Source organism: Mandrillus leucophaeus, unplaced genomic scaffold, assembly GCF_000951045.1.
Source record: "Mandrillus leucophaeus isolate KB7577 unplaced genomic scaffold, Mleu.le_1.0 Scaffold21, whole genome shotgun sequence".
Lineage (NCBI taxonomy): Eukaryota > Metazoa > Chordata > Mammalia > Primates > Cercopithecidae > Mandrillus > Mandrillus leucophaeus.
This window is the reverse complement of record NW_012102143.1, coordinates 2165494-2185588: the sequence shown is the minus strand read 5'-3', so window position 1 is coordinate 2185588 and position 20095 is coordinate 2165494. Positions and strand designations below refer to the sequence as shown.

The following is a 20095-nucleotide window of genomic DNA, read 5'->3' as shown; positions in this document are numbered from 1 at the left end:
GTCTTTTCTATTCTGAATAGAGCTGCAATGAACATACCAGTGCATGTGTTTCTTGGTAAAATGATTTTATATATATATAAAACTTCTATTTTATTGGTGGTGTCTACTGACTTCTTTGCGAAATCTCCAAACTACTTCCCACAGGGGATGAACTAATTTGCATTCCCACCACCAACAGTGTACAACTGGTCCCCTTTCTCAGCAGCTTCGCAAGCATCTATTGTTTCTTGACTTTTTAATAACAGCCATTCTAACTGGTGTGAGATGATATCTCATTGTGGTTTTGACTTTCATTTCTCTGATGATTAGTGATATTGGGCATTTTTTCATATGTTATGTTTTTAAATAACATTTTCTTTTCTCTAGCTTGCTTTATTGTAATAATACAAGATATAATACTAACAACATTCAAAATATGTGTTAATTGACTGTTTATGCTACTGGTAAGGCTTTTGGTAAATAGTTGGCTGTTAGTAGTTATGTTTTTGGAGAATCAAAAGATCTGTGTGGATTTTTTGCTTCAGCAGGTGGTCCTCTTCCTTCCCATATTGTTCAGGGGTCAACTATACTAGCAATGAACAATTAAAAATTGGAATAAAAATATCACTTAAATAGCATCAAAAACATGAAACACTTAGGAATATATCTGACAAAAAATGTGAAAGACTGTACACTGAAAATTACAGAACACTGATGAGGGACTTAAATAGATATGTTAATGAATTGGAAAACTCAAAATTGATAAGATGTTGTTTCTCCCCAGTTGATCTATAAATTCAATACAATCCCAATCAAACCAAACTAACAAACTTATTCTAAAATCCATACGGTCATGTAGCAGACCTACAATAGCAAAAACAATTTGAAAAAAATTGGTAACACTACCTCATTTCAAGATTATCACAAAGCTACAGTAATCAAATATTTCACAAATATTTCAATGGAGCAGAACACAAAGTCTAGAAATACATGCACAGATGTATGAAGAACCAAGTTTTTACAAAGGTACAAGAAATGCATTGGAGAACAGGCCACTCTTTTCTACATGCAAGAAAACAAGAAAAGATCTCTGTGTCTTCCTACCAAAAACCTATAACCCCAGTTTAACCATGATAAAAATGTCAGACAAACACACACTGAGGAACATTCTACAGGACACCTGACCAGGACTGCTCAAAACTGCCCAAGTCACCAAAAACAGGGGAAGTCTGAGAAACCGTCACAGACTGAAAGAGACTAAGGAGACATGATGACTACATTTCAGGTGGTATCAATGGGATCCCATAAAAGAACAGTGATATTAAGTAAAAATCAATGAAATCTGAAGGAAACAGACTTTAGCTCATCATAACATGTCAATATTGGTGAATGAGTTGCGATGGATGTGCCATAGAAACATAAGATATAACAATGGGGAAACTGGACACAGGATAGATAAGAATTCTCTAAACTATTTGTTGCAACCTTGCTATAAACCTCTATTTATTCTACAATGAAGTATTTGTAAGGAAAGTCACTCAACAGACTGTGAGAAAATATTTGCGGGATCCCTGTGGATGCACATGGTGAAGGATTCATCAGAGGCATGGTGGGAGACGGCTGGATGATCTCTGCAAATGGTCTTGGAGTCTGATGCTGGACCTGAAGGACCCCAGGGTGGGTCTTCCATTGAAGAGACTATTCTGTCCCATTTGAATGATCTTGACACACTTGTCAAAATTTGACACCTTGTCAATTGGCCAAGAATATATGGGTTTATTTCTGAATTCTCCATTCTATTCCATTGATCTATATGGAAAGATGTTGTTCCAGAAAATGGGGGAAATTTAATTATGGACTGGAAATGAGATAATATTAAAGAATTTTTATTGCCTTAGATATGATAATGATATTGTGGCTATGTAACAAATGTTTCTTATTTTTCGTATTTAATTAAGTATTCAGTGATGGAATGACATGCCAAGAATTTCTTTTTAAAATGACACAAACTGGGTGTTGAAAGGTAATGTCTAGCAAGATGGCATTCACAATTACTACAAAGAGAATAAAATACCTAGGAATCCAACTTACAACGGATGTGAAGACCTCTTCAAGGAGAACTACAAACCACTGCTCAACAAAATAAGAGGACACAAACAAATGGAAGAACATTCCACGCTCATGGATATGGAGAATCAATATCGTATAAATGGCCATACTGCCCAAGGTAATTTATAGATTCAATGCTATCCCATCAAGCTACCATTGACTTTCTTCACAGAATTGGAAAAAACTACTTTAAATTTCATACGGAACTAAAAAAGAGCCTGCATAGCCAAGACAATCCTAAGCAACAAGAACAAAGCTGGAGGCATCACGCTACCTGACTTCAAACTATACTACAAGGCTACAGTAACCAAAACAGCATGGTACTGGTGCCCAAACAGATATATAGACCAATGGAACAGAATAGAGGCCTCAGGAATAACACCACACATCCCCAACCTTCTGATCTTTGACAAACCTGACAAAAACAAGAAAAGGGGGAAAGATTCCCTATTTAATAAATGGTGTTGGGAAAACTGGCTAGCCATATGTAGAAAGCTGAAACTGGATCCCTTCCTTACACCTTATAGAAAAATTAACTCAAGATGTATTAAAGACTTAAATGTAAGACCGAAAACCATAAAAACCCTTGAAGAAAACCTAGGCAATACCATTCAGGACATAGGCATGGGCAAAGACTTCATGACTAAAACACCACAAGCAATGGCAACAAAAGCCAAAATTGACAAATGTGATCTAATTAAACCAAAGAGCTTCTGCACAGCAAAAGAAACTATCATCAGACTGAACAGGCAACCTACACAATGGGAGAACATTTTTGCAATCAATCCACCTGGAAAAGGGCTAATATCCAGAATCTACAAAGAAGTCAAACAAATTTACAAGAAAAAAAACAACCCATTCAAAAGTGGGCAAAGGATACGAAGAGACACTTCTCAAAAGAAGACATTTATGCAGCAAACAGGCATATGAAAAAATGCTCATCATCACTGGTCATCACAGAAATGCAAATCAAAACCACAATGAGATACCATTTCATGCCAGTTAGAATGGCGATCCTTAAAAAGTCAGGAAACAACAGATGCTGGAGGGGATGTGGAGAAATAGGAATGCTTTTACTCCGTTGGTGGGAGTGTAAATTAGTTCAACCATTGTGGAAGACAGTGTGGCAATTCCTCAAGGATCTAGAACTAGAAATACCATTTGACCCAGCGATCCCATTACTGGGTATATACCCAAAGGATTATAAATCATGGTACTATAAAGACACATGCACACATATGTTTATTGCAGCACTATTCACAATAGCAAAGACTTGGAACCAACCCAAATGTCCATCAATGATAGACTGGATAAAGAAGATGTGGCACATACACACCATGGAATACTATGCAGCCATAAAAATGGATGAGTTCATGTCCTTTGCAGGGACATGGATGAAGCTGGAAACTATCATTCTCAGCAAACTATCACAAGGACAGAAAACCAAACAGCGTATATTCTCACTCATAAGTAGGAATTGAACAATGAGAACACATGGACACAGGGAACATCACACACCAGGGCCTGTCAGGGGGTGGGGGGCTGGGGAAGGGATAGCATTAGGAGAAATACCTAATGGAAATGACGAGCTGATGGGTGCAGCAAACCAACATGGCACATGTATACCTATGTAACAAACCTGCACATTGTGCACATGTACCCTAGAACTTAAAGTATAATAAAAAAGACTGACACAAATTTCTCTTTTAAAATAGTTTTCTTTCAAGACAGGAAAAAAGGGATAGATGAATCAGTTCAGCAAAATAGTGAAAATTATTTAACCTAAGATTGATATACGGGTGGTCATGACACTAAGTCTCTCCTTTGTGTGTGTTGGAACACTTTGAAAATAAAAACTTGAAGTAAACAATTTTAGTGGGAGGCCTTAGTCTTGTCCACCAAAAGCTAACTTTGAATTTGGATCTTGAACTGGAGCCAGAAACTTAGAGCAATGGGGGAAGCACAGACCTTTTCTTGCTCTGTAACCATATCCCATCCCCAGGTCTGCAGAGCTGAACCTACCATGGATGGTATAGACGGAGCCTGAATTCTTTACACCTAAAACCAGTCATCGATTCTGTTGGAACTAACCAAAAATTCAAAGAGACTAGGAGTGACTTCCTCTTTTTCTCATTAAAACTATTTCAATGTTCTGCTGAATTGTTTACACATCATTAATCAACGCACACATTAGAACGCTGAAATGTAAAAGAACAACCATACCAAATTATATAGTTTAAAAGTTTGTCCCCTCCAAATCTCACGTTGAAATTTGATCCCTGACGTTGGAGATGGGGTCATCTGCCATCCTTGTTAAAGTATTTAATTACATCCCTGGATGTAATTCTCCTGGATAGGCTCAAGGAGATTTTGTTACAGGAGACCTTCAAGAAAATCCCCTGTGCAGGGTCTGGGACACCGTACACAAACACACTTGCATATACACAAACACGTACATGTGCAAACACGTACTCTATCATTAAGTAATGCTCCCTTCTCATCAGACAGATGAGACTCAGACTCTGAATCCTGTTTCCCAACAAGATGTAACCAACTGCATGCTTTTCCCAGACACATCCTGGTCTCTGAAACAAGGAAGGAACAATATGCAGTGTCCATCCTTCTTTCAATGACAGTTGAGTTTTACTTTTGTGGTTGGGCCACATCCAAGGCTCTTGAAAGAAAGCCCTCTTTCAGATCTGAATTCCACTGTGAGAATTCTGCTGGATTTACAGATATAATCATAAATATATACATTAATATACATAACCCTCTGCAACTATAAAAACTTTCTTACATGTATATTCTTTAATAGATATATAAACACATTTATTTCTTATCTCATAAAAGATTTATAATCAAAATAAATGAAACCATATAGAGTTTAATGTTTCATTTTTTATGTATATCTCCCTATCATAGGTGATATAAAATCATATATAGGGTTTTATATCTCTAAAGGCCTCTGGGTGACCCTGTGAGCCATAATGAACTCAGTGTGGGTTCAGGAAGTGGCAGAGCCTCACCCTGAGCCAAAGATGTGGTGTGTAGGCAACACATGGATGGTGCTTGGTACTATAATTAATGGAGGATAAAGAGGAGAAAAGTGCTTTGATAAGTCCAACCTCTTAAGAGTCCTTCAATTTGCATCTCCTTGCCCGGTCTGCCCAAGAACTGAAAGTCATGCCTAATTTTGAAACGCCTACAACTGTAGTCTTCCTGCTTTTTAGAAAGAGCATTTCACTTTCCCATGAGTAGGCTGAAAGGTCACTCTTTTACCAAATATCTGCCAATAACAGATATGACTGTGTTACAAAGTCTACTGAACCTTGTAAGCAGCCACAGCAATAGACAAAAATGTATACTCCAACCCTAATAAAATAATGTAATGAGATGAGACACCAAGTGATTCATCTGGATTTAGCAACTCTGCATTTGCCAGAATCTTATTCTGGTATTTTTCAAGGATTTTTCAGTCAAAAGTGACCGAATTCCTATTTAAACTGGCTACTCTAACAATATTACTCAGTAATGTTTTGGAAGTATATGCTCCAGCAAAGCAAAAGAAGCAGTATAAATATCAGAGAAGGGAATTACTTGCAGATGGTAGGGTATATTGTACATCTAATGCATACTAAAAAATAATTTAAAAAGTTAGTAAAGTGGCTGGATACAAGATACATGTGAAAAAACCCCAATAGTCAGTTAAATGTAGAAATGGAAAATTTGCCCTGTAAAAAAATAGTTTCAAAAATAATAAAATGCCAAGGAATAAATGTTAATAACAAACATAAAATGCTTATATAGTGAAAAATTTTATTTACATATATAAAACAAGATCTGAATAAATAGTGAGACTTACATATTCCTGAACAGGATGACTTAATAGTAAAAAGATGCCAATCCTTCTCAATTCAGGAAAACCCTATAACCCTACGTGTAAGACTCTAGTCTATTAAGATAAAAGCAAGAATATAGAAATATATTCACATAAGGAAATTATTAAAGAGTGTTTACATGGCGTTATTCATAAAAGCAAAAAATGGAAAATGCCTAAAGATATATCAATACTAATTGGTTAAAAAAACTACATAGCATCCAAAGTAAAGACTATGAAACGAACTTGTCAAATCTGTCTGTATTTGTCTATAAAGGAATCTATTATTTATTGGCAAATGAAAAATGCAAGGTAAAGAAATATATGTCTAACCTAATACAAGATTTTATTTTAGCAAAATAGGTATGAGAATTTACATTAGATATCGCGTATAACTAAAATGCTTTTTTTTTTTTTAATGAAAAGAATGTACACAAAACTGCTAAGAGCATTTCCTCTAGGGGTCACAAAAATTAGCAATAAAGGGAAGTTATATTTCTTACTGTGGTTTTTGGTGCTTTTCTAAACAGGGTACTCAAAAATGTAGGCTGAATACGACCTATAATTTTTAAATTATATATACACAACTAAAACGCTTTTTTAATGAAAAGAATGTATGTAAAACTGCTAAGACATTTGCTCTCAGGGGTCACACAGAATTAGCAAAAAAGGGAAGTTCCATTTCTTACTGCGGTTGTTGGTACTTTTCTAAACATGGTACTCAAAAATGTAGGCTAAATATGATGTATAATTTTTAAATTATATATACACACTTTCAAGAACTGGCACAAAATAATTTGTTAAACTGGAAAGAAATTTGAAATGCAACAAACCAAAATGTAAAATCACAGTTCAGTAAGGAATCTTTTTTTAATTTACAAAGCCAGATTATTCTTAATGTGCTAAAGGAGAGGTGACTTACCATAGGCACTGGCTTTCCCTGATGGCAGTTGATACCACCAATGAAGACCATGTTGGGCATCACAGGTTTGGGATAGTCCAAAACAAAGTCCGTTCGCAACAACCAAATTGATGTGTGGCTGTAGAGATCATATTCTGTGACAGGTGTTTGGAGGATCTCAGAGGCGATTTCTAGGGCATTTTTGAAAAAATACTTGCAAAATAAATGTTCCTCCAAGTGCATGACATGGTTCCATACTCTCTCCTTGAAAGTCATGGCATCTGAGAACCCTAAGAGAATTCTGGGGACATAGGAAAGAGGAGCAGGGCACTGTGCACCTTCTTCAAGATAGTGGCAAGCTATTCCCCTGGCAAAGACCACAGAGGGGAGGGAGAAATATTTGGCAACAATTAAGCCACAGGCATCAAAAGGATCCAGAAACACTGCATCAAAAGAACTCTCCTTTAAGTATTCTACCAATTTTTGGTCATTAAACAAACTCCTGCAATGCGAAAAAAATAAATCAAAAAAACCATTGGATGAACTCAGAAATAGAGAAAAGAAACTTCGTAATTGTGCTTTCCATTGAGCATGGGCGAAAGCCATGAATTCCCGGTCCAGATCCTCCAGAGTGTATGAGGTTGAATAAGTCTTCACTGTGCAATTCAGTGATCTTCCCAGTTGCCAACTCACCTCTGGCATGACTACCACCACCTCATGCCCCCTGAGGATAAGTTTCTCCACCACCGACTGCATGGTGAACCAGTGGCTCCCATCCATGGGTACTACTAGCAGCTTCCCTGCCTCAGCAAATCCACAGGTCAGCAGCAGAGAAACACATAGGGGAACAGGGCTGGTCCACCGTGTGCGAGCCATCAGAGAACTGCAGCCCCAGTCAGCAGCTGGGTTTCTAATCTCCTATGATACAGTAGGCGGAAGAAGTACAGGCACAAAACCTGACCTCAATAGAGGGTGTGTATTTATCCTTTCATAAAAAAAAAAAAAAATCATACTCACTGCCAATGATTTACTCATAAGAACAAGAATATATGAGTATCATTTGTTGAGATACCTACTTGTATGTTTTCCAGACAAGACTATCTTATGGTCTCTGCCTTGGAGAGATCATGCCCAGTGCTGCAATGTGAGTTTAGAAACAGAATTACTAAGCAATGCTTTTGGACCTTGAAAATTCAGAAAGATAAAGTGAAAGTCAATTTGAATAAAGCTAATATTTTTGGAATTTATCCCAAAACAAAATTCAGATTTTAACTTTAACCAACCAAATACTCTCTGTCCAAAAAGAAATTGGCATCCTATGTGTCAAGGATTTCCTTAAGACAGTAAGGCCCTCAACACTGACCTCCCAACTGGCAAGATATTGGGGCTCACGCACATCTCTGAAATACATAATCATTGCTGGTTGTCTTCCGTATCCAAACCCTAAGAGGCTTCTGAAATGCCGAAATCAGACTGACAATCCTGCCTCCATGGACCACACCAAGGAGTTGATGGAAAGTGACCATTGCCTATTTTAATGACTTTCCTCAGATACATCACATGCAGTGGGGAGTTGCTGGCCCAGTCCTTGAGCAAGCACTCTGCTGGGCTGCCTCTCTGTGACTGTTCTACTTTCACATTCTAAACATGTCATCACTCCAGTGCCCTCCTTCAGGAAAATATGTACTTGTCTCCCTTAGTCTACTGAGCACTCCCTGAGGTCAGTGGCGATGCCATCTTTGTGTTTTCACCCTCCTTTCACAGAACCCATGCTATGCCTTTGATACAGTTTGTATGTCTGTCTCCTCCATATATCATGGTCAACTATAATCCCCAGTGTTGAAGGTAAAGCATGGTGGGAGCTGTTTGGATCATGGGCATGGATCCCTCATGAATGGCTTGGCACTGTCCTCCCAATAGTGAGTGATTTCTCACGAGATCTGGTTATTTAAAAGTATATACCAAAAACACTCTTTAGGATATTATCCAGGAGAACTTCCCCAACCTAGCAAGACTGGCCAACATTCAAATTCAGGAAACACAGAGAACACCACAAAGATACTCCTCGAGAAGAGCAACACCAAGACACAGAATTGTCAGATTCATCAAGGTTAAAATGAAGGAAAAAATGTGAAGGGTAGCCAGAGAGAAAGGTCTGGTTACCCACAAAGGGAAGCCCATCAGACTAAAAGCAGATATCTCTGCAGAAACCCCACAAGCCAGAAGACACTGGGGGCCAATATTCAACATTCTTAAAGAAAAGAATTTTCAACCCAGAATTTCATATCCAGCCAAACTAAGCTTCATAAGCGAAGGAGAAATAAAATCCTTTAGAGACAAGCAAATGCTGAAAGATTTTGTCACCACCAGGCCTGCCTTACAAGAGCTCCTGAAGGAAGCACTAAATACGGAAAGTAAAAATGGTTAAATACGGAAAGTAAAAATGGTTATCAGTCACTGCAAAAACATACCCAATTTAAAGGACAATTGACACTATAAAAAACTGCATCAACTAATGGGCAATATAACCAGCTAGCATCATAATGACAGGATCAAAATCACACATAATAATATTAATGGTAAATGTAAATGGGCTAAATGACCCAGTTAAAAGACACACACTGGCAAATTGGATAAACAGTCAAGACCCATCAGTGTGCTGTACTCAGGAGACCCATCTCACATGCAAGACACTCATTGGCTCAAAATAAAGGGATGGAGGAATATTTACCAAGCAAATGGAAAGAAAAAAAAAAGCAGGGGTTGCAATCCTAGTCTCTGATAAAACAGACTTTAAACCAACAAAGATCAAAAAGGACAAGGAAGGGCATTACATAATGGTAAAGACATCAATGCAACAAGAACAGCTACCCATCCTAAATATATATGCACCCAATACAGGAGCACCTGGATTCATAAAGCAACTTTTTACAGACCTACAAAGAGACTTAGGCTCCCATACAATAATAGTGGGAGACTTTAACACCCCACTGTCAATATTAGACAGATCAATGAGACAGAAAAGTAGCAAGGATATTCAGGTAGCTCTGGATCAAGTAGACCTAATAGACATCTACAGAATTATCCACCCAAAATCAACAGAATATACATTCTTCTTGGCCCCACATCGCACTTATTCTAAAATCGACCACACAATTGGAAGTAAAACACTCCTCAGAAAATGAAAAAGAACGAAAATCATAAACAGTCTCTCAGACCACAGTGCAATCAAATTAGAACTCAGGATTAAGAAACTCACTCATAACCACACAACTACATGGAAACTGAACAACTTGCTCCTGAATAACTATTGGGTAAATATTGAAATTAAGGCAGAAATAAATAAGTTCTCTGAAACCAATGAGAACAAAGACACAACATACCAGAATCTTTGGGACACAGCTAAAGTAGTGTTTAGAGGGAAATTTGTAGCACTAAAATGCCCACAGGAGATAGCAGGAAAGATCTAAAATCAAAACTCTAACAACACAATTAAAAGAACTAGAGAAGCAAGAGCAAATAAATTCAAAAGCTAGCAGAAGACAAGAAATAACTAAGATCAGAGCAGAACTGAAGGAGATACAGACACAAAATACTCTTCAAAAAATGTTTGAATCCAGGAGCTGGTTTTTTGAAATCATTAAAAAAATAGATAGACCACTAGCCAGACTAATAAAGAAGAAAAGAGAGAAGAATCAATAGACACAATAAAAAATGATACAAGGGAGATCACCGCTGATCCCACAGAAATAAACTACCACCAGAGAATACTATAAACACCTCTACACAAATAAACTAGAAATTCTAGGAGAAATGGATAAATTCCTGGACACATACAGCCTCCCAAGGCTAAACCAGGAAGAAGTCGAATCCCTGAATAGACCAATAACAGGTTCTGAAATTGGGGCAGTAATTAATTGCCTACCAACCAAAAAAAGCCCAGGACCAGATGGATTCACAGTGGAATTCTACCAGAGGTACAAAAAGGAGCTGGTACCATTCCTTCTGAAACTATTCCAATCAATAGAAAAAGAGGGAATCCTCCCTAACTCATTTTATGAGGCCAGCATCATCCTGATACCAAAACCTGGCAGAGACAAAACAACAACAACAAAAAATTTCAGGCAAATATCCCTGATTAGCATTGATGGTGAAAATCCTTAATAAAATATTGCCAAACCAAATCCAGGAGCACATCAAAAAGCTTATCCACCATGATGAAGTTGGCTTCATCCCTGAGATGCAAGGCTGGTCCAACATAGACAAATCAATAAACGTAATCCATCACATAAACAGAACCAATGACAAAAACCACATGATTATCTCAATAGATGCAGAAAAGATCTTCAACAAAATTCAACAGCCCTTCCTGCTCAAACCTCTCAATAAACTAGTTATTGATGGAACATATCTCAGAATAATAAGAGTTGTTTATGACAAACCCACAGCCAATATCATACTGAATGGGCAAAACCTGGAAGTATTCGCTTTGAAAACCAGCATAAGACAAGGATGCCCTCTCTCACCACTCCTATTCAACATAGTATTGGAAGTTCTGGCCAAGGCAGTCAGGTAAGAGGAAGAAATATAGGGTATTCAAATAGGAAGAGAGGAAGTCAAATTGTCTCTGTTTGCAGATGACATGATTGTATATTTAGAAAACCTCATCATCTCAGTCCAAAATCTCCTTAAGCTGATAAGCAACTTCAGAAAAGTCTCAGGATACAAAAATCAATGTGCAAAAATCACAAGCATCCCTATACACCAAAAGTAGAAAAACAGAGAGCCCAATCATTAGTAAACTCCCATTCACAATTGCTACAAACAATAAAATACCTAGGAATACAACTTACAAGGGATGGGAAGGACCTCTTCAAGGAGAACTACAAACCACTGCTCAAGGAAACAAGAGAGGACACAAAAAAATGGAAAAACATTCCATACTCATGGATAGGAAGAATTAATATCGTGAAGATGGTCATACTGTCCAAGGTAATTTATACATTCAGTGCTATCCTCATCAAACTACCATTGACTTTCTTCACAGAATTAGAAAAAACTACTTTAAATTTCATATGGAACTAAAAAAGAGTCGGTATAGCCAAGACAATCCTAAGCAAAAAGAACAAAGCTAGAGGCATCACGCTACCTGATTTCAAACTATACTACAAGTCCAGAGTACCCAAAACAGCATGGTACTGGTACCCAAACAGACATATAGATCAATGGAACAGAACAGAGACCTCAGAAATTATGCCACACATCTACAACCATCTCAACTTTGACAAACCTGACAAAAACAAGAAAAGGGGAAAAGATTCCCTATTTTATAAATGGTGTTGGGAAAACTAGCGAGTCATATGTAGAAAACTGAATCTGGACCCCTTCCTTACACCTTATAGAAAAATTAACTCAAGATGGATTAAAGATTTAAACGTAAGACCTAAAACCATGAAAACCCTAGAAGAAAATCTAGGCAATACCATTCAGGACATAGGCATGGGCAAATACTTCATAACTAAAACACCAAAAGCAATGGCAACAAAAGCCAAAATTAAGAAATGGGATCTAATTAAACTAAAGAGCTTCTGCACAGCAAAAGAAACTATCACCAGACTGAACAGGCAACCTACACAATGGGAGAAAAATTTTGCAATCTATCCATCTGACAAAGGGCTAATATCCAGAATCTACATGGAACTTAAACAAATTTACAAGAAAAAAACAACCCCATCAAAAAGTGGGCAAAGGATATGAACAGACACTTTGCAAAAGAAGACATTTATACAACCAACAAATACATTAAAAACAGCTCATCATCACTGGTCATCACAGAAATGCAAATCAAATCCACAATAAGATACCATCTCATGTCAGTTAGAATGGTGATCATTAAAACTCAGGAAAGAACAGATGCTGGAGAGGGTGTGAAGAAATAGGAACGCTTTTACACTGTTGGTGGGAATGTAAATTAGTTCAACCATTGTGGAAGACAGTGTGGCGATTTCTCAAGGATCTAGAACCAGAAATACCACTTGATCCAGCAATGCCATAACTGGGTATATACCAAAAGGATATCAAACTATTCTACTTTAAGGACACATGCACACCTATGTTTATTGCAACACTATTCACCACAACAAAGACTTGGAACCATCCCAAATGCCCACCAATGGTAGACTGGATAAAGAAGATGTGGCACATACACACCATGAAATACTATGCAGCCATAAAAAAGGATGAGTTCATGTCTTCTGCAGGGACATGGATGAAGCTGGAAACCATCATTCTCAGCAAACTAACACAGGAACACAAAACCAAACACCGCATGCTCTCACACATAAGTGGGAGTTGAACAATGAGAACACATGGACACAGGGAGGGAAACATCACACACCAGGGCCTGTTGGGGGTAGGCGGTCTGGGGGAGGGATAGCTTAGGAGAAATACCTAATGTAGATGTCGGGTTGATGGGTACAGCAAACCACCATGGGACATGTATACCTATGTAACAATGTTCTGCACATGTATCCCAGAACTTAAAGTATTTAAAAAAAAAAAAGAAAGTTTAAGAGCAGGAAAAAAAATGTATGTGCCACCAGGGCACATGTTTACCTGTGTAACAAACCTGCACATCTTTCACATGTACCCCAGAAATAAAAATAAAAACTAAAAATAAAGTATGTGCCATCTCCCCTGTCTCTCTCCTGCTCCTGCTCTTGCCATGTGACATGCCAGCTCCCCATCACCTTCTGTCACAATTGTAAGCTTCCTGAGGCCTCACCTGAAGCAGATGCTAGCCCTGTGTTTCGTGTAAAGACTGCAAAACTATGAGCCAACTAAACCTCTTTTCTTTATAAATTACCTAGCCTCAGGTGTCCTTTATAGCAATCCAAACAGACAAACACAGCCTTGCACAAAGAAGATCAACGGGAATATTTGTTGCATTGCACGGAATTATATTCTGCAGGTTTTCTTGATACTTCATGGATGAGCTAAGCAGTGTGTGTCAGGTAACACCTTAAAGAACATTGAGTGACAGATTCTGCAGACAACCAGTATAATCCTTGTAGGAGCACAAGATGGCCCCTTTTGGGACACCCTAACTGGTACTAGACATTTGCTTAATCACCTTTTCTTTTGGTGACTGGGCACTTGCAGATGACTGTCCTTGAAAAATAAACATGATGGTGAGTGATCTACCTTCCCTGGGGACTTACTTCTGAGTAGAAATCAATGAAATGGAGAATACATTTTTAAAATAGGCAAAATTAATGAAACCAAAGCTGGTTTGTTGAGATCAATTAATTTGGTAAAGCTCTAGACACCCTGATCTGAAAAAAAAAGAGGAAATAAATTATCAATATCAGGAATGAGAGAGGTGGTATCACCATAGATTCTACAGATATTAAAATGCTAAGAGAATATCATGAACAAATTTATGCCAATAAAACTACAATTTAGATGAAATTGACACATTTTGCTAAAGACACAAACAGCTAGACTACTCACAAGAATAAATAACATAACACAAATAGAACTAACCAGTATCTTTTAAATTGAATTTGGATTTGTTATTCAAACCTTCCCACACACAACAAAGTGAAGCTCAAACGATATCACTGATTAATCCAGCAAACACTGAAGAAACAAATAATACCAATTATTCACAAACTAGTCCTGAAAACTGAAGCCTAGGGGATTTCCTAATTCATTTTATGGGACCAGCATTATCACAGTACCAAAACCAGATAAAGACATTATGAGGAGAAAAAAAAATTACAGACCCTTATGAGCTTAGATACAAAAATTTTAAACAAAATATTGGCAAGTCAAATTCTGTAATATTTTAAAACAGTTACTACATAAAAAGATTATACATCATGACCAAATGGGGTTTATCCTAGGAATGCAAGGCTGGTTTGACATTAGAAAATTAATCAAGGTCGTATCACCATGTTCATAGCAACGTAACTCACAACAGCCTATAAGTGGAAACAACCCAAGCAAAAATGTGATGTATATATACAGAATGCAATATTATTTAGCCTTAGAAAGGAAGAAAATTCTGACATATGCTAACATGAATGAACCTTAAGGACATTATGCAGAGTGAACTAAGCTAGTCACAAAACAGCAAATGCTGTATGATTCTACTTATATGAAGTATCTAAAATAGTCAAATTCATAGAATAAAAGAGTGGAATGCTTGTTGACAAGGGCTGAAAGATGGGGAGAATGGAGAATTATTTTTTAAGGGGTCCAAAGTTTCAGTTTGGGAAGATGAAGAGAGTTCTGGCAATGAATGGTGGCACTGGTTTCACAGCAATGTAAATGTACTCAATACTGAATTGTGTACCTAAAGTGGTAAAGATGATACATTTTATGCTATGTGTATTTCACCACAATTAGTGATAAAATAAATAATTTTTATAAATCATTTAAAGTAACATACCATATAAATAAACTAAAAATGTATAAGCATATAATTATCTCAATAGGTACGGAAAAAGTGTTTGACAAAAATCCAAAATCCATTTCTGATAAAACAAATTCTCAACAAACTAGGAAAAAAAAAAAAAGGGAAGTATCTTAAACTAATGAAGGGCATCTTGGAGGAACCCACAGCTAACATCATCCTTAACAGTGAAAGACTGAATGCTCACTCCTTGGATCATGCCAAAGATGGGGGCGGGGGCTGTTACTGCTTCTATTCAACATTGATCTGCAGGCCACTAACCATAACCCTAATTTAAGGAAGAGAGGCAAACACAAGGATTCAGGGCAGGAAGCGATAAACTAATTCTACTGCTTTGTGTAAATGCCATTGGGTTTACAAATAGGACTGCCCCCATCTATAAACCTGCCAGCCCCCATACCTTGGGGAAAAGATCAATACCCACTACCAGTTTTTTTGTTGTACAAGAAGGCCTCGACATGAACACTTTTTGTGGATTGGTTCTACATTGATTTGTCCCTAAAGTCAGGAATATCTTGCCAGTAAGAGACTGTCTTTGAAAGTTCTTTTGATTTTGGACAATGCCCCGAGCCACCCAGAACCCACGAGTTCAACACTGAAGGTGTCAAAGTGGTCTACCTGCCCGCAAACCCAACATCTCTAATTCAGCAGCAAAGATGGGGGGATATGTTCTTTCAACATATGGATCTGTGAAAAATTCAAGAACGAATAGACACCACACCAGAGGAATCAGCAGAAGATGACTTGAAGGAGATGAGTGCTTTTGAATCAGTACCAGGTACTAAAGAAGCTGTAGAAGAAGCAGTGCCGGAAAACAAATCGCAATCAAAACCAAGGAAAGTCTGAAAAACTGTCACAGGCTAGAGGAGATGAAACAAATGTCATGAGTAAATGTCATGTGGTATCCTGGATGGGATCCCAGAAAAGAACAAGGGCATTAGGTGAAAATTAATGACATCTGAAGAAAACATAGACTTTACTTCATCATAATGTGTCAGTGTTGGTTAGTAAGTTGTGATAAATGTGCACAGTAATCCAAGATTTAGCAATAGGGGAAACTGGCAAAGGATACATGGGAATTCTCAGCGCTATTTTTTGCACCCTTGCTTTAAATCTAAATTTATTGTAAAATTAAAAGTCTATTTTAAAAAGACATCTACGTTTTTTAATGAGCAAAGACTTCAAAAGACAGTTACCAAAGAAGGTACACAGACGGCAGACAGGCACATGTAAGGACGTTCAACATAACTAATGATTAGGGTAATCAAACTAAAACTGCAGTTTAATCCACATCCCATTAAAATAGCTGCAATGAAAAAGACTGACCATATCAAATGATACAGTTGAGTTATATGTCCCTCCAAAATCAAGTGTTGAAATTTGATCTCTAATGTTGGAAGTGGGGATTAGTGGGAGGTGTTTGGATGGATCCCTGATGAATGACCTAGTGCCTCCTTCCAGTAATGAGTGAACTTTCCATCTATTAGTTTCAGCAAGAACTGATTATTAAAAAGAGCCTGGCACCTGCCTCCTTCTTCTCTTGCTTCTCTCTCTCCATGTGATCAGCACCCTCCACCCTCACCTTCTGCCATGAGTGGAAATAGCCTGAGTCTCTCACCTGATGCGGAAGCTGGTGCCATGCTTTTTGTACTGCCTGAATGAACCACAAGCCAAATAAACACGTTTTCTTCATAAATTAACCAACCTCAGGTATTCCTTTATTGCAATGCAAATGGACTAAGACATCAAGTGTTGGTGAGTGTGAAGAGCTGGACCTCTCATATGCTGGTGGTGGGAGGACACCTTGGTCTGGCCGCTTGTAAATATTGTTTAGCAAATTCTCAAAAAGGCAAACATACACCTACCATAGATCACAGCTATTCCACTGTTGGGTATTTATCCATAAGAATAAAATACTTCCTGTATTGTGTGTATTTTTAAATTTTCGGTATATTATATTTTCGCATCTTAAAAATCCCTATCTGGTAGGGATGCAGTGCACCTCCCTTGGCCAGCCAATTATCAGAGACAGCAAAGAGCCTGCCCTTAGAGCTCAGAGCCCACTGAAATTATTCAAACCGACCAGTGCTAAACTGTTTCCCCTGTCCTGACTTGCCTTTCTTGCAGACACTTCAGTAGAGCTATGGTCTAGCCTCTAGCCTCACTCCTATTCTTTCTGCCTCCTATATTTCAAGTAAAACAGTGTACAGGGTATTACTGTGCCACAGCCACTATTTCCAGTCTACAGAAGTCAGGGTTCAATGAGAGAAGTAAAGCTGCTGGGGATCCACATGATGAAGAATTCATCAGAGGCTATGAATATGGAAACACAGTAATGTAAAGAAAGTATTAAAGAGTGTTTGCACACTAATGTGCACAAAGACAAATTCGGAAAATGCCTAAATATATATCAATATTATTTGGTTGAAAAAACTACATTAAATCCAAAGTAAAGACCTTTATGCAATTACTAAAAGAACTTGTCAAATCAGTTGGTATTGGCCTCTACGATGTCTATAATTTATTGGCAAATTAAAAATGCAAAGTAAAGAACAATATGTCCAGCCTGCTACTACATTTTAACAAAACGAGTGTAAGAATATACATTACATATATGCACATGCATAAAATAATTTCAAAAAATGAAAACGATGCACACAAAACTACTAAAGCATTTTCCTATAGAATTAGCAAAAAAGGGAAGTTTCATTTCTCACTGTGGTTTTTGGTATTTTCCCAAAAGGGAGTATCTTTAAATGAAACCCAGATATGTTCTACAATTATAAAATTTGTTGACTGAGAGGTCTATGAAGTGGCAAAAAATGATTGACGAAACTGGAAAAAAAATGCCAAATGCGACAAATGAAAATGTCAAATCACAGTTCAGTAAGTGTTATAGTTTGAATATATCTCCCCACCCAAATCTCATGTTGAAATATACTACCCAGTGTTGGAGGTAGGGCCTGGTAGGAGGTGTTTGGATCATGGGGATGGATCCCTCATGGCTTTTTGTTGTCCTTGCAATAGTCAGTGAGTATTCACGAGACATGGTTAAGTGCGTGGACCTCCCCCACCGACTCTCTCTTGCTCCTGCTTTTGTCATGTGACATGCTCCTGCTTCATCTTCTGCCATGAGTAAATGCTCACTACAATAGTGAAAAAATTAAGAAACAGTTAAGTATGTCAGGAATACATAAAATATATATAGCAATGAGCCTATTTTATCATTTACTACCATATAATAGAGACAAATCTATTTTAAATAGTTAAAATTTATCAAAACTTATGCACACAAACATTTACAGACTATACATGACACCATTTGTAGTCAAGAGAAAAGTAACAAAGGTAAGGTTGCAGCATTAAGTCATAACTGCATAGAGTTAACTGTCCCTACTGTACCACTGTGATAATTTCATAGCCACCTCCTGTTCCTATTGCAGGGAGCTCAAGTGTTGCAAGTATTCACTCAGTACAACAGGTGAGGCTGATCATCTCCGTGTGTGCAGTTCATCCCTCCAGTAAATTGTGTATCACAGTAAACACTGATCTCACAGTTCTCGTGCATTGTTTGTCATGTTTGCTGCATATCAGAAACTCTAAATAATACCATGGGAGCCATACAAAGTGTCACTAGTGATGCCTCAAGTGCTCCCATGAAGCAGAGAAATTCATGATATTACAAGATTATAGGTATCATAGGTTGAGATCTGCAGCTGTGGTTGGCTATCATTAAAAAAAAAAGAAGAAGAAGAAGAATCCAGATAAGGACCATTGTTTAAAATAAAAGAAAGAAAGAAAGGAAATTCAGTAAGTCTTCACTGCAGTGATGCCAGCAGGTTTCAAACCTTGCACTTTTTCCAAAATATATTTTTATCTCATATTAAAAATGCAGTTTTTCAATCTCAATGGACTCCACTGCCAAGGTAGAAACAAGGATATTCAAAGAGTTAATGGGTAAAAGGAATTAGGATTCCATCCATGGGTTAAAGATTAATAGTGAGAAAGGTCTTTCTGAGAAATGGGCGGATTTTTTTAACCAGGTGAAAACTATCATATATCCTAAGCGTTTAAGGAGTCTCCTGGTGGTAACAGTAATGACAGCACCATGGTGTGCACAGTCCACAAGGAGGAATAAGTTCTTTACAGCCCCACGGGAAGTCCTCTGTGCCCAATCAACAAATCCAAGAGCAAAAGTAGAAAATTAAGGTAGGAAAAGAGAGCAGATTGTTGAGGAAAGCTCACATATTTCAGAAAAAAAAAAAAAAAAAAAGGCTGAAACTAGAGTCATTACATCCATAGATAAGTTGTCAAAGAGTAATTCTGTATCAAGATTATCTAAATAAAATTTTATTATAAAAAAGGCAGCTTTTATGTGGGTACAGGATGGTTATAAGAAAGGCAAACCTGTATACTCTAATATGACCTGAGAAAACCAAAGTCATTATATGACAACACAAAGCTAAATAAAGATGAAGGATATAAAGTTAGAGAATGTAATGGTAGCAAAGGATGGTTTGATAGCTTTAGAAAGAGGTTTGGCTTTAAAAATCTCAAGAAAACAGAAGTAACTTCTGCCAAACAAGAGGCAGCAGGTGACTTCCCAGACCCTGTGAAGAGAAGCATTGAGGAGAACAAATATCAGCCTGAGCCAGTTTTTAATTCATGCAAAAGTGCCCTCTTCTAGAGAAAAAAAAAAAAATACTGCCACAAAGGACATTTATTAGTAAGGAAGAGAAGCGGGCACTAG

General features: G+C 37.5%; 1 protein-coding gene across 2 annotated transcripts in view; it reads right to left on the bottom strand.

Annotated features, from left to right (window-relative positions):
- LOC105539813 (UDP-glucuronosyltransferase 1-8) overlaps positions 1 to 7815 on the bottom strand; it is a 175354-nt gene extending 167539 nt beyond the window's left edge. For both annotated transcript variants that reach the window (XM_011980261.1, XM_011980267.1), the window contains exon 1: positions 6888 to 7815. In XM_011980261.1, coding sequence (XP_011835651.1) covers positions 6888 to 7742 — 855 coding nt within the window. In that variant the 5' untranslated portion in view covers positions 7743 to 7815. The remainder of the gene's footprint in view (positions 1 to 6887) is intronic.
- Positions 7816 to 20095: the final 12280 nt, after the last annotated feature.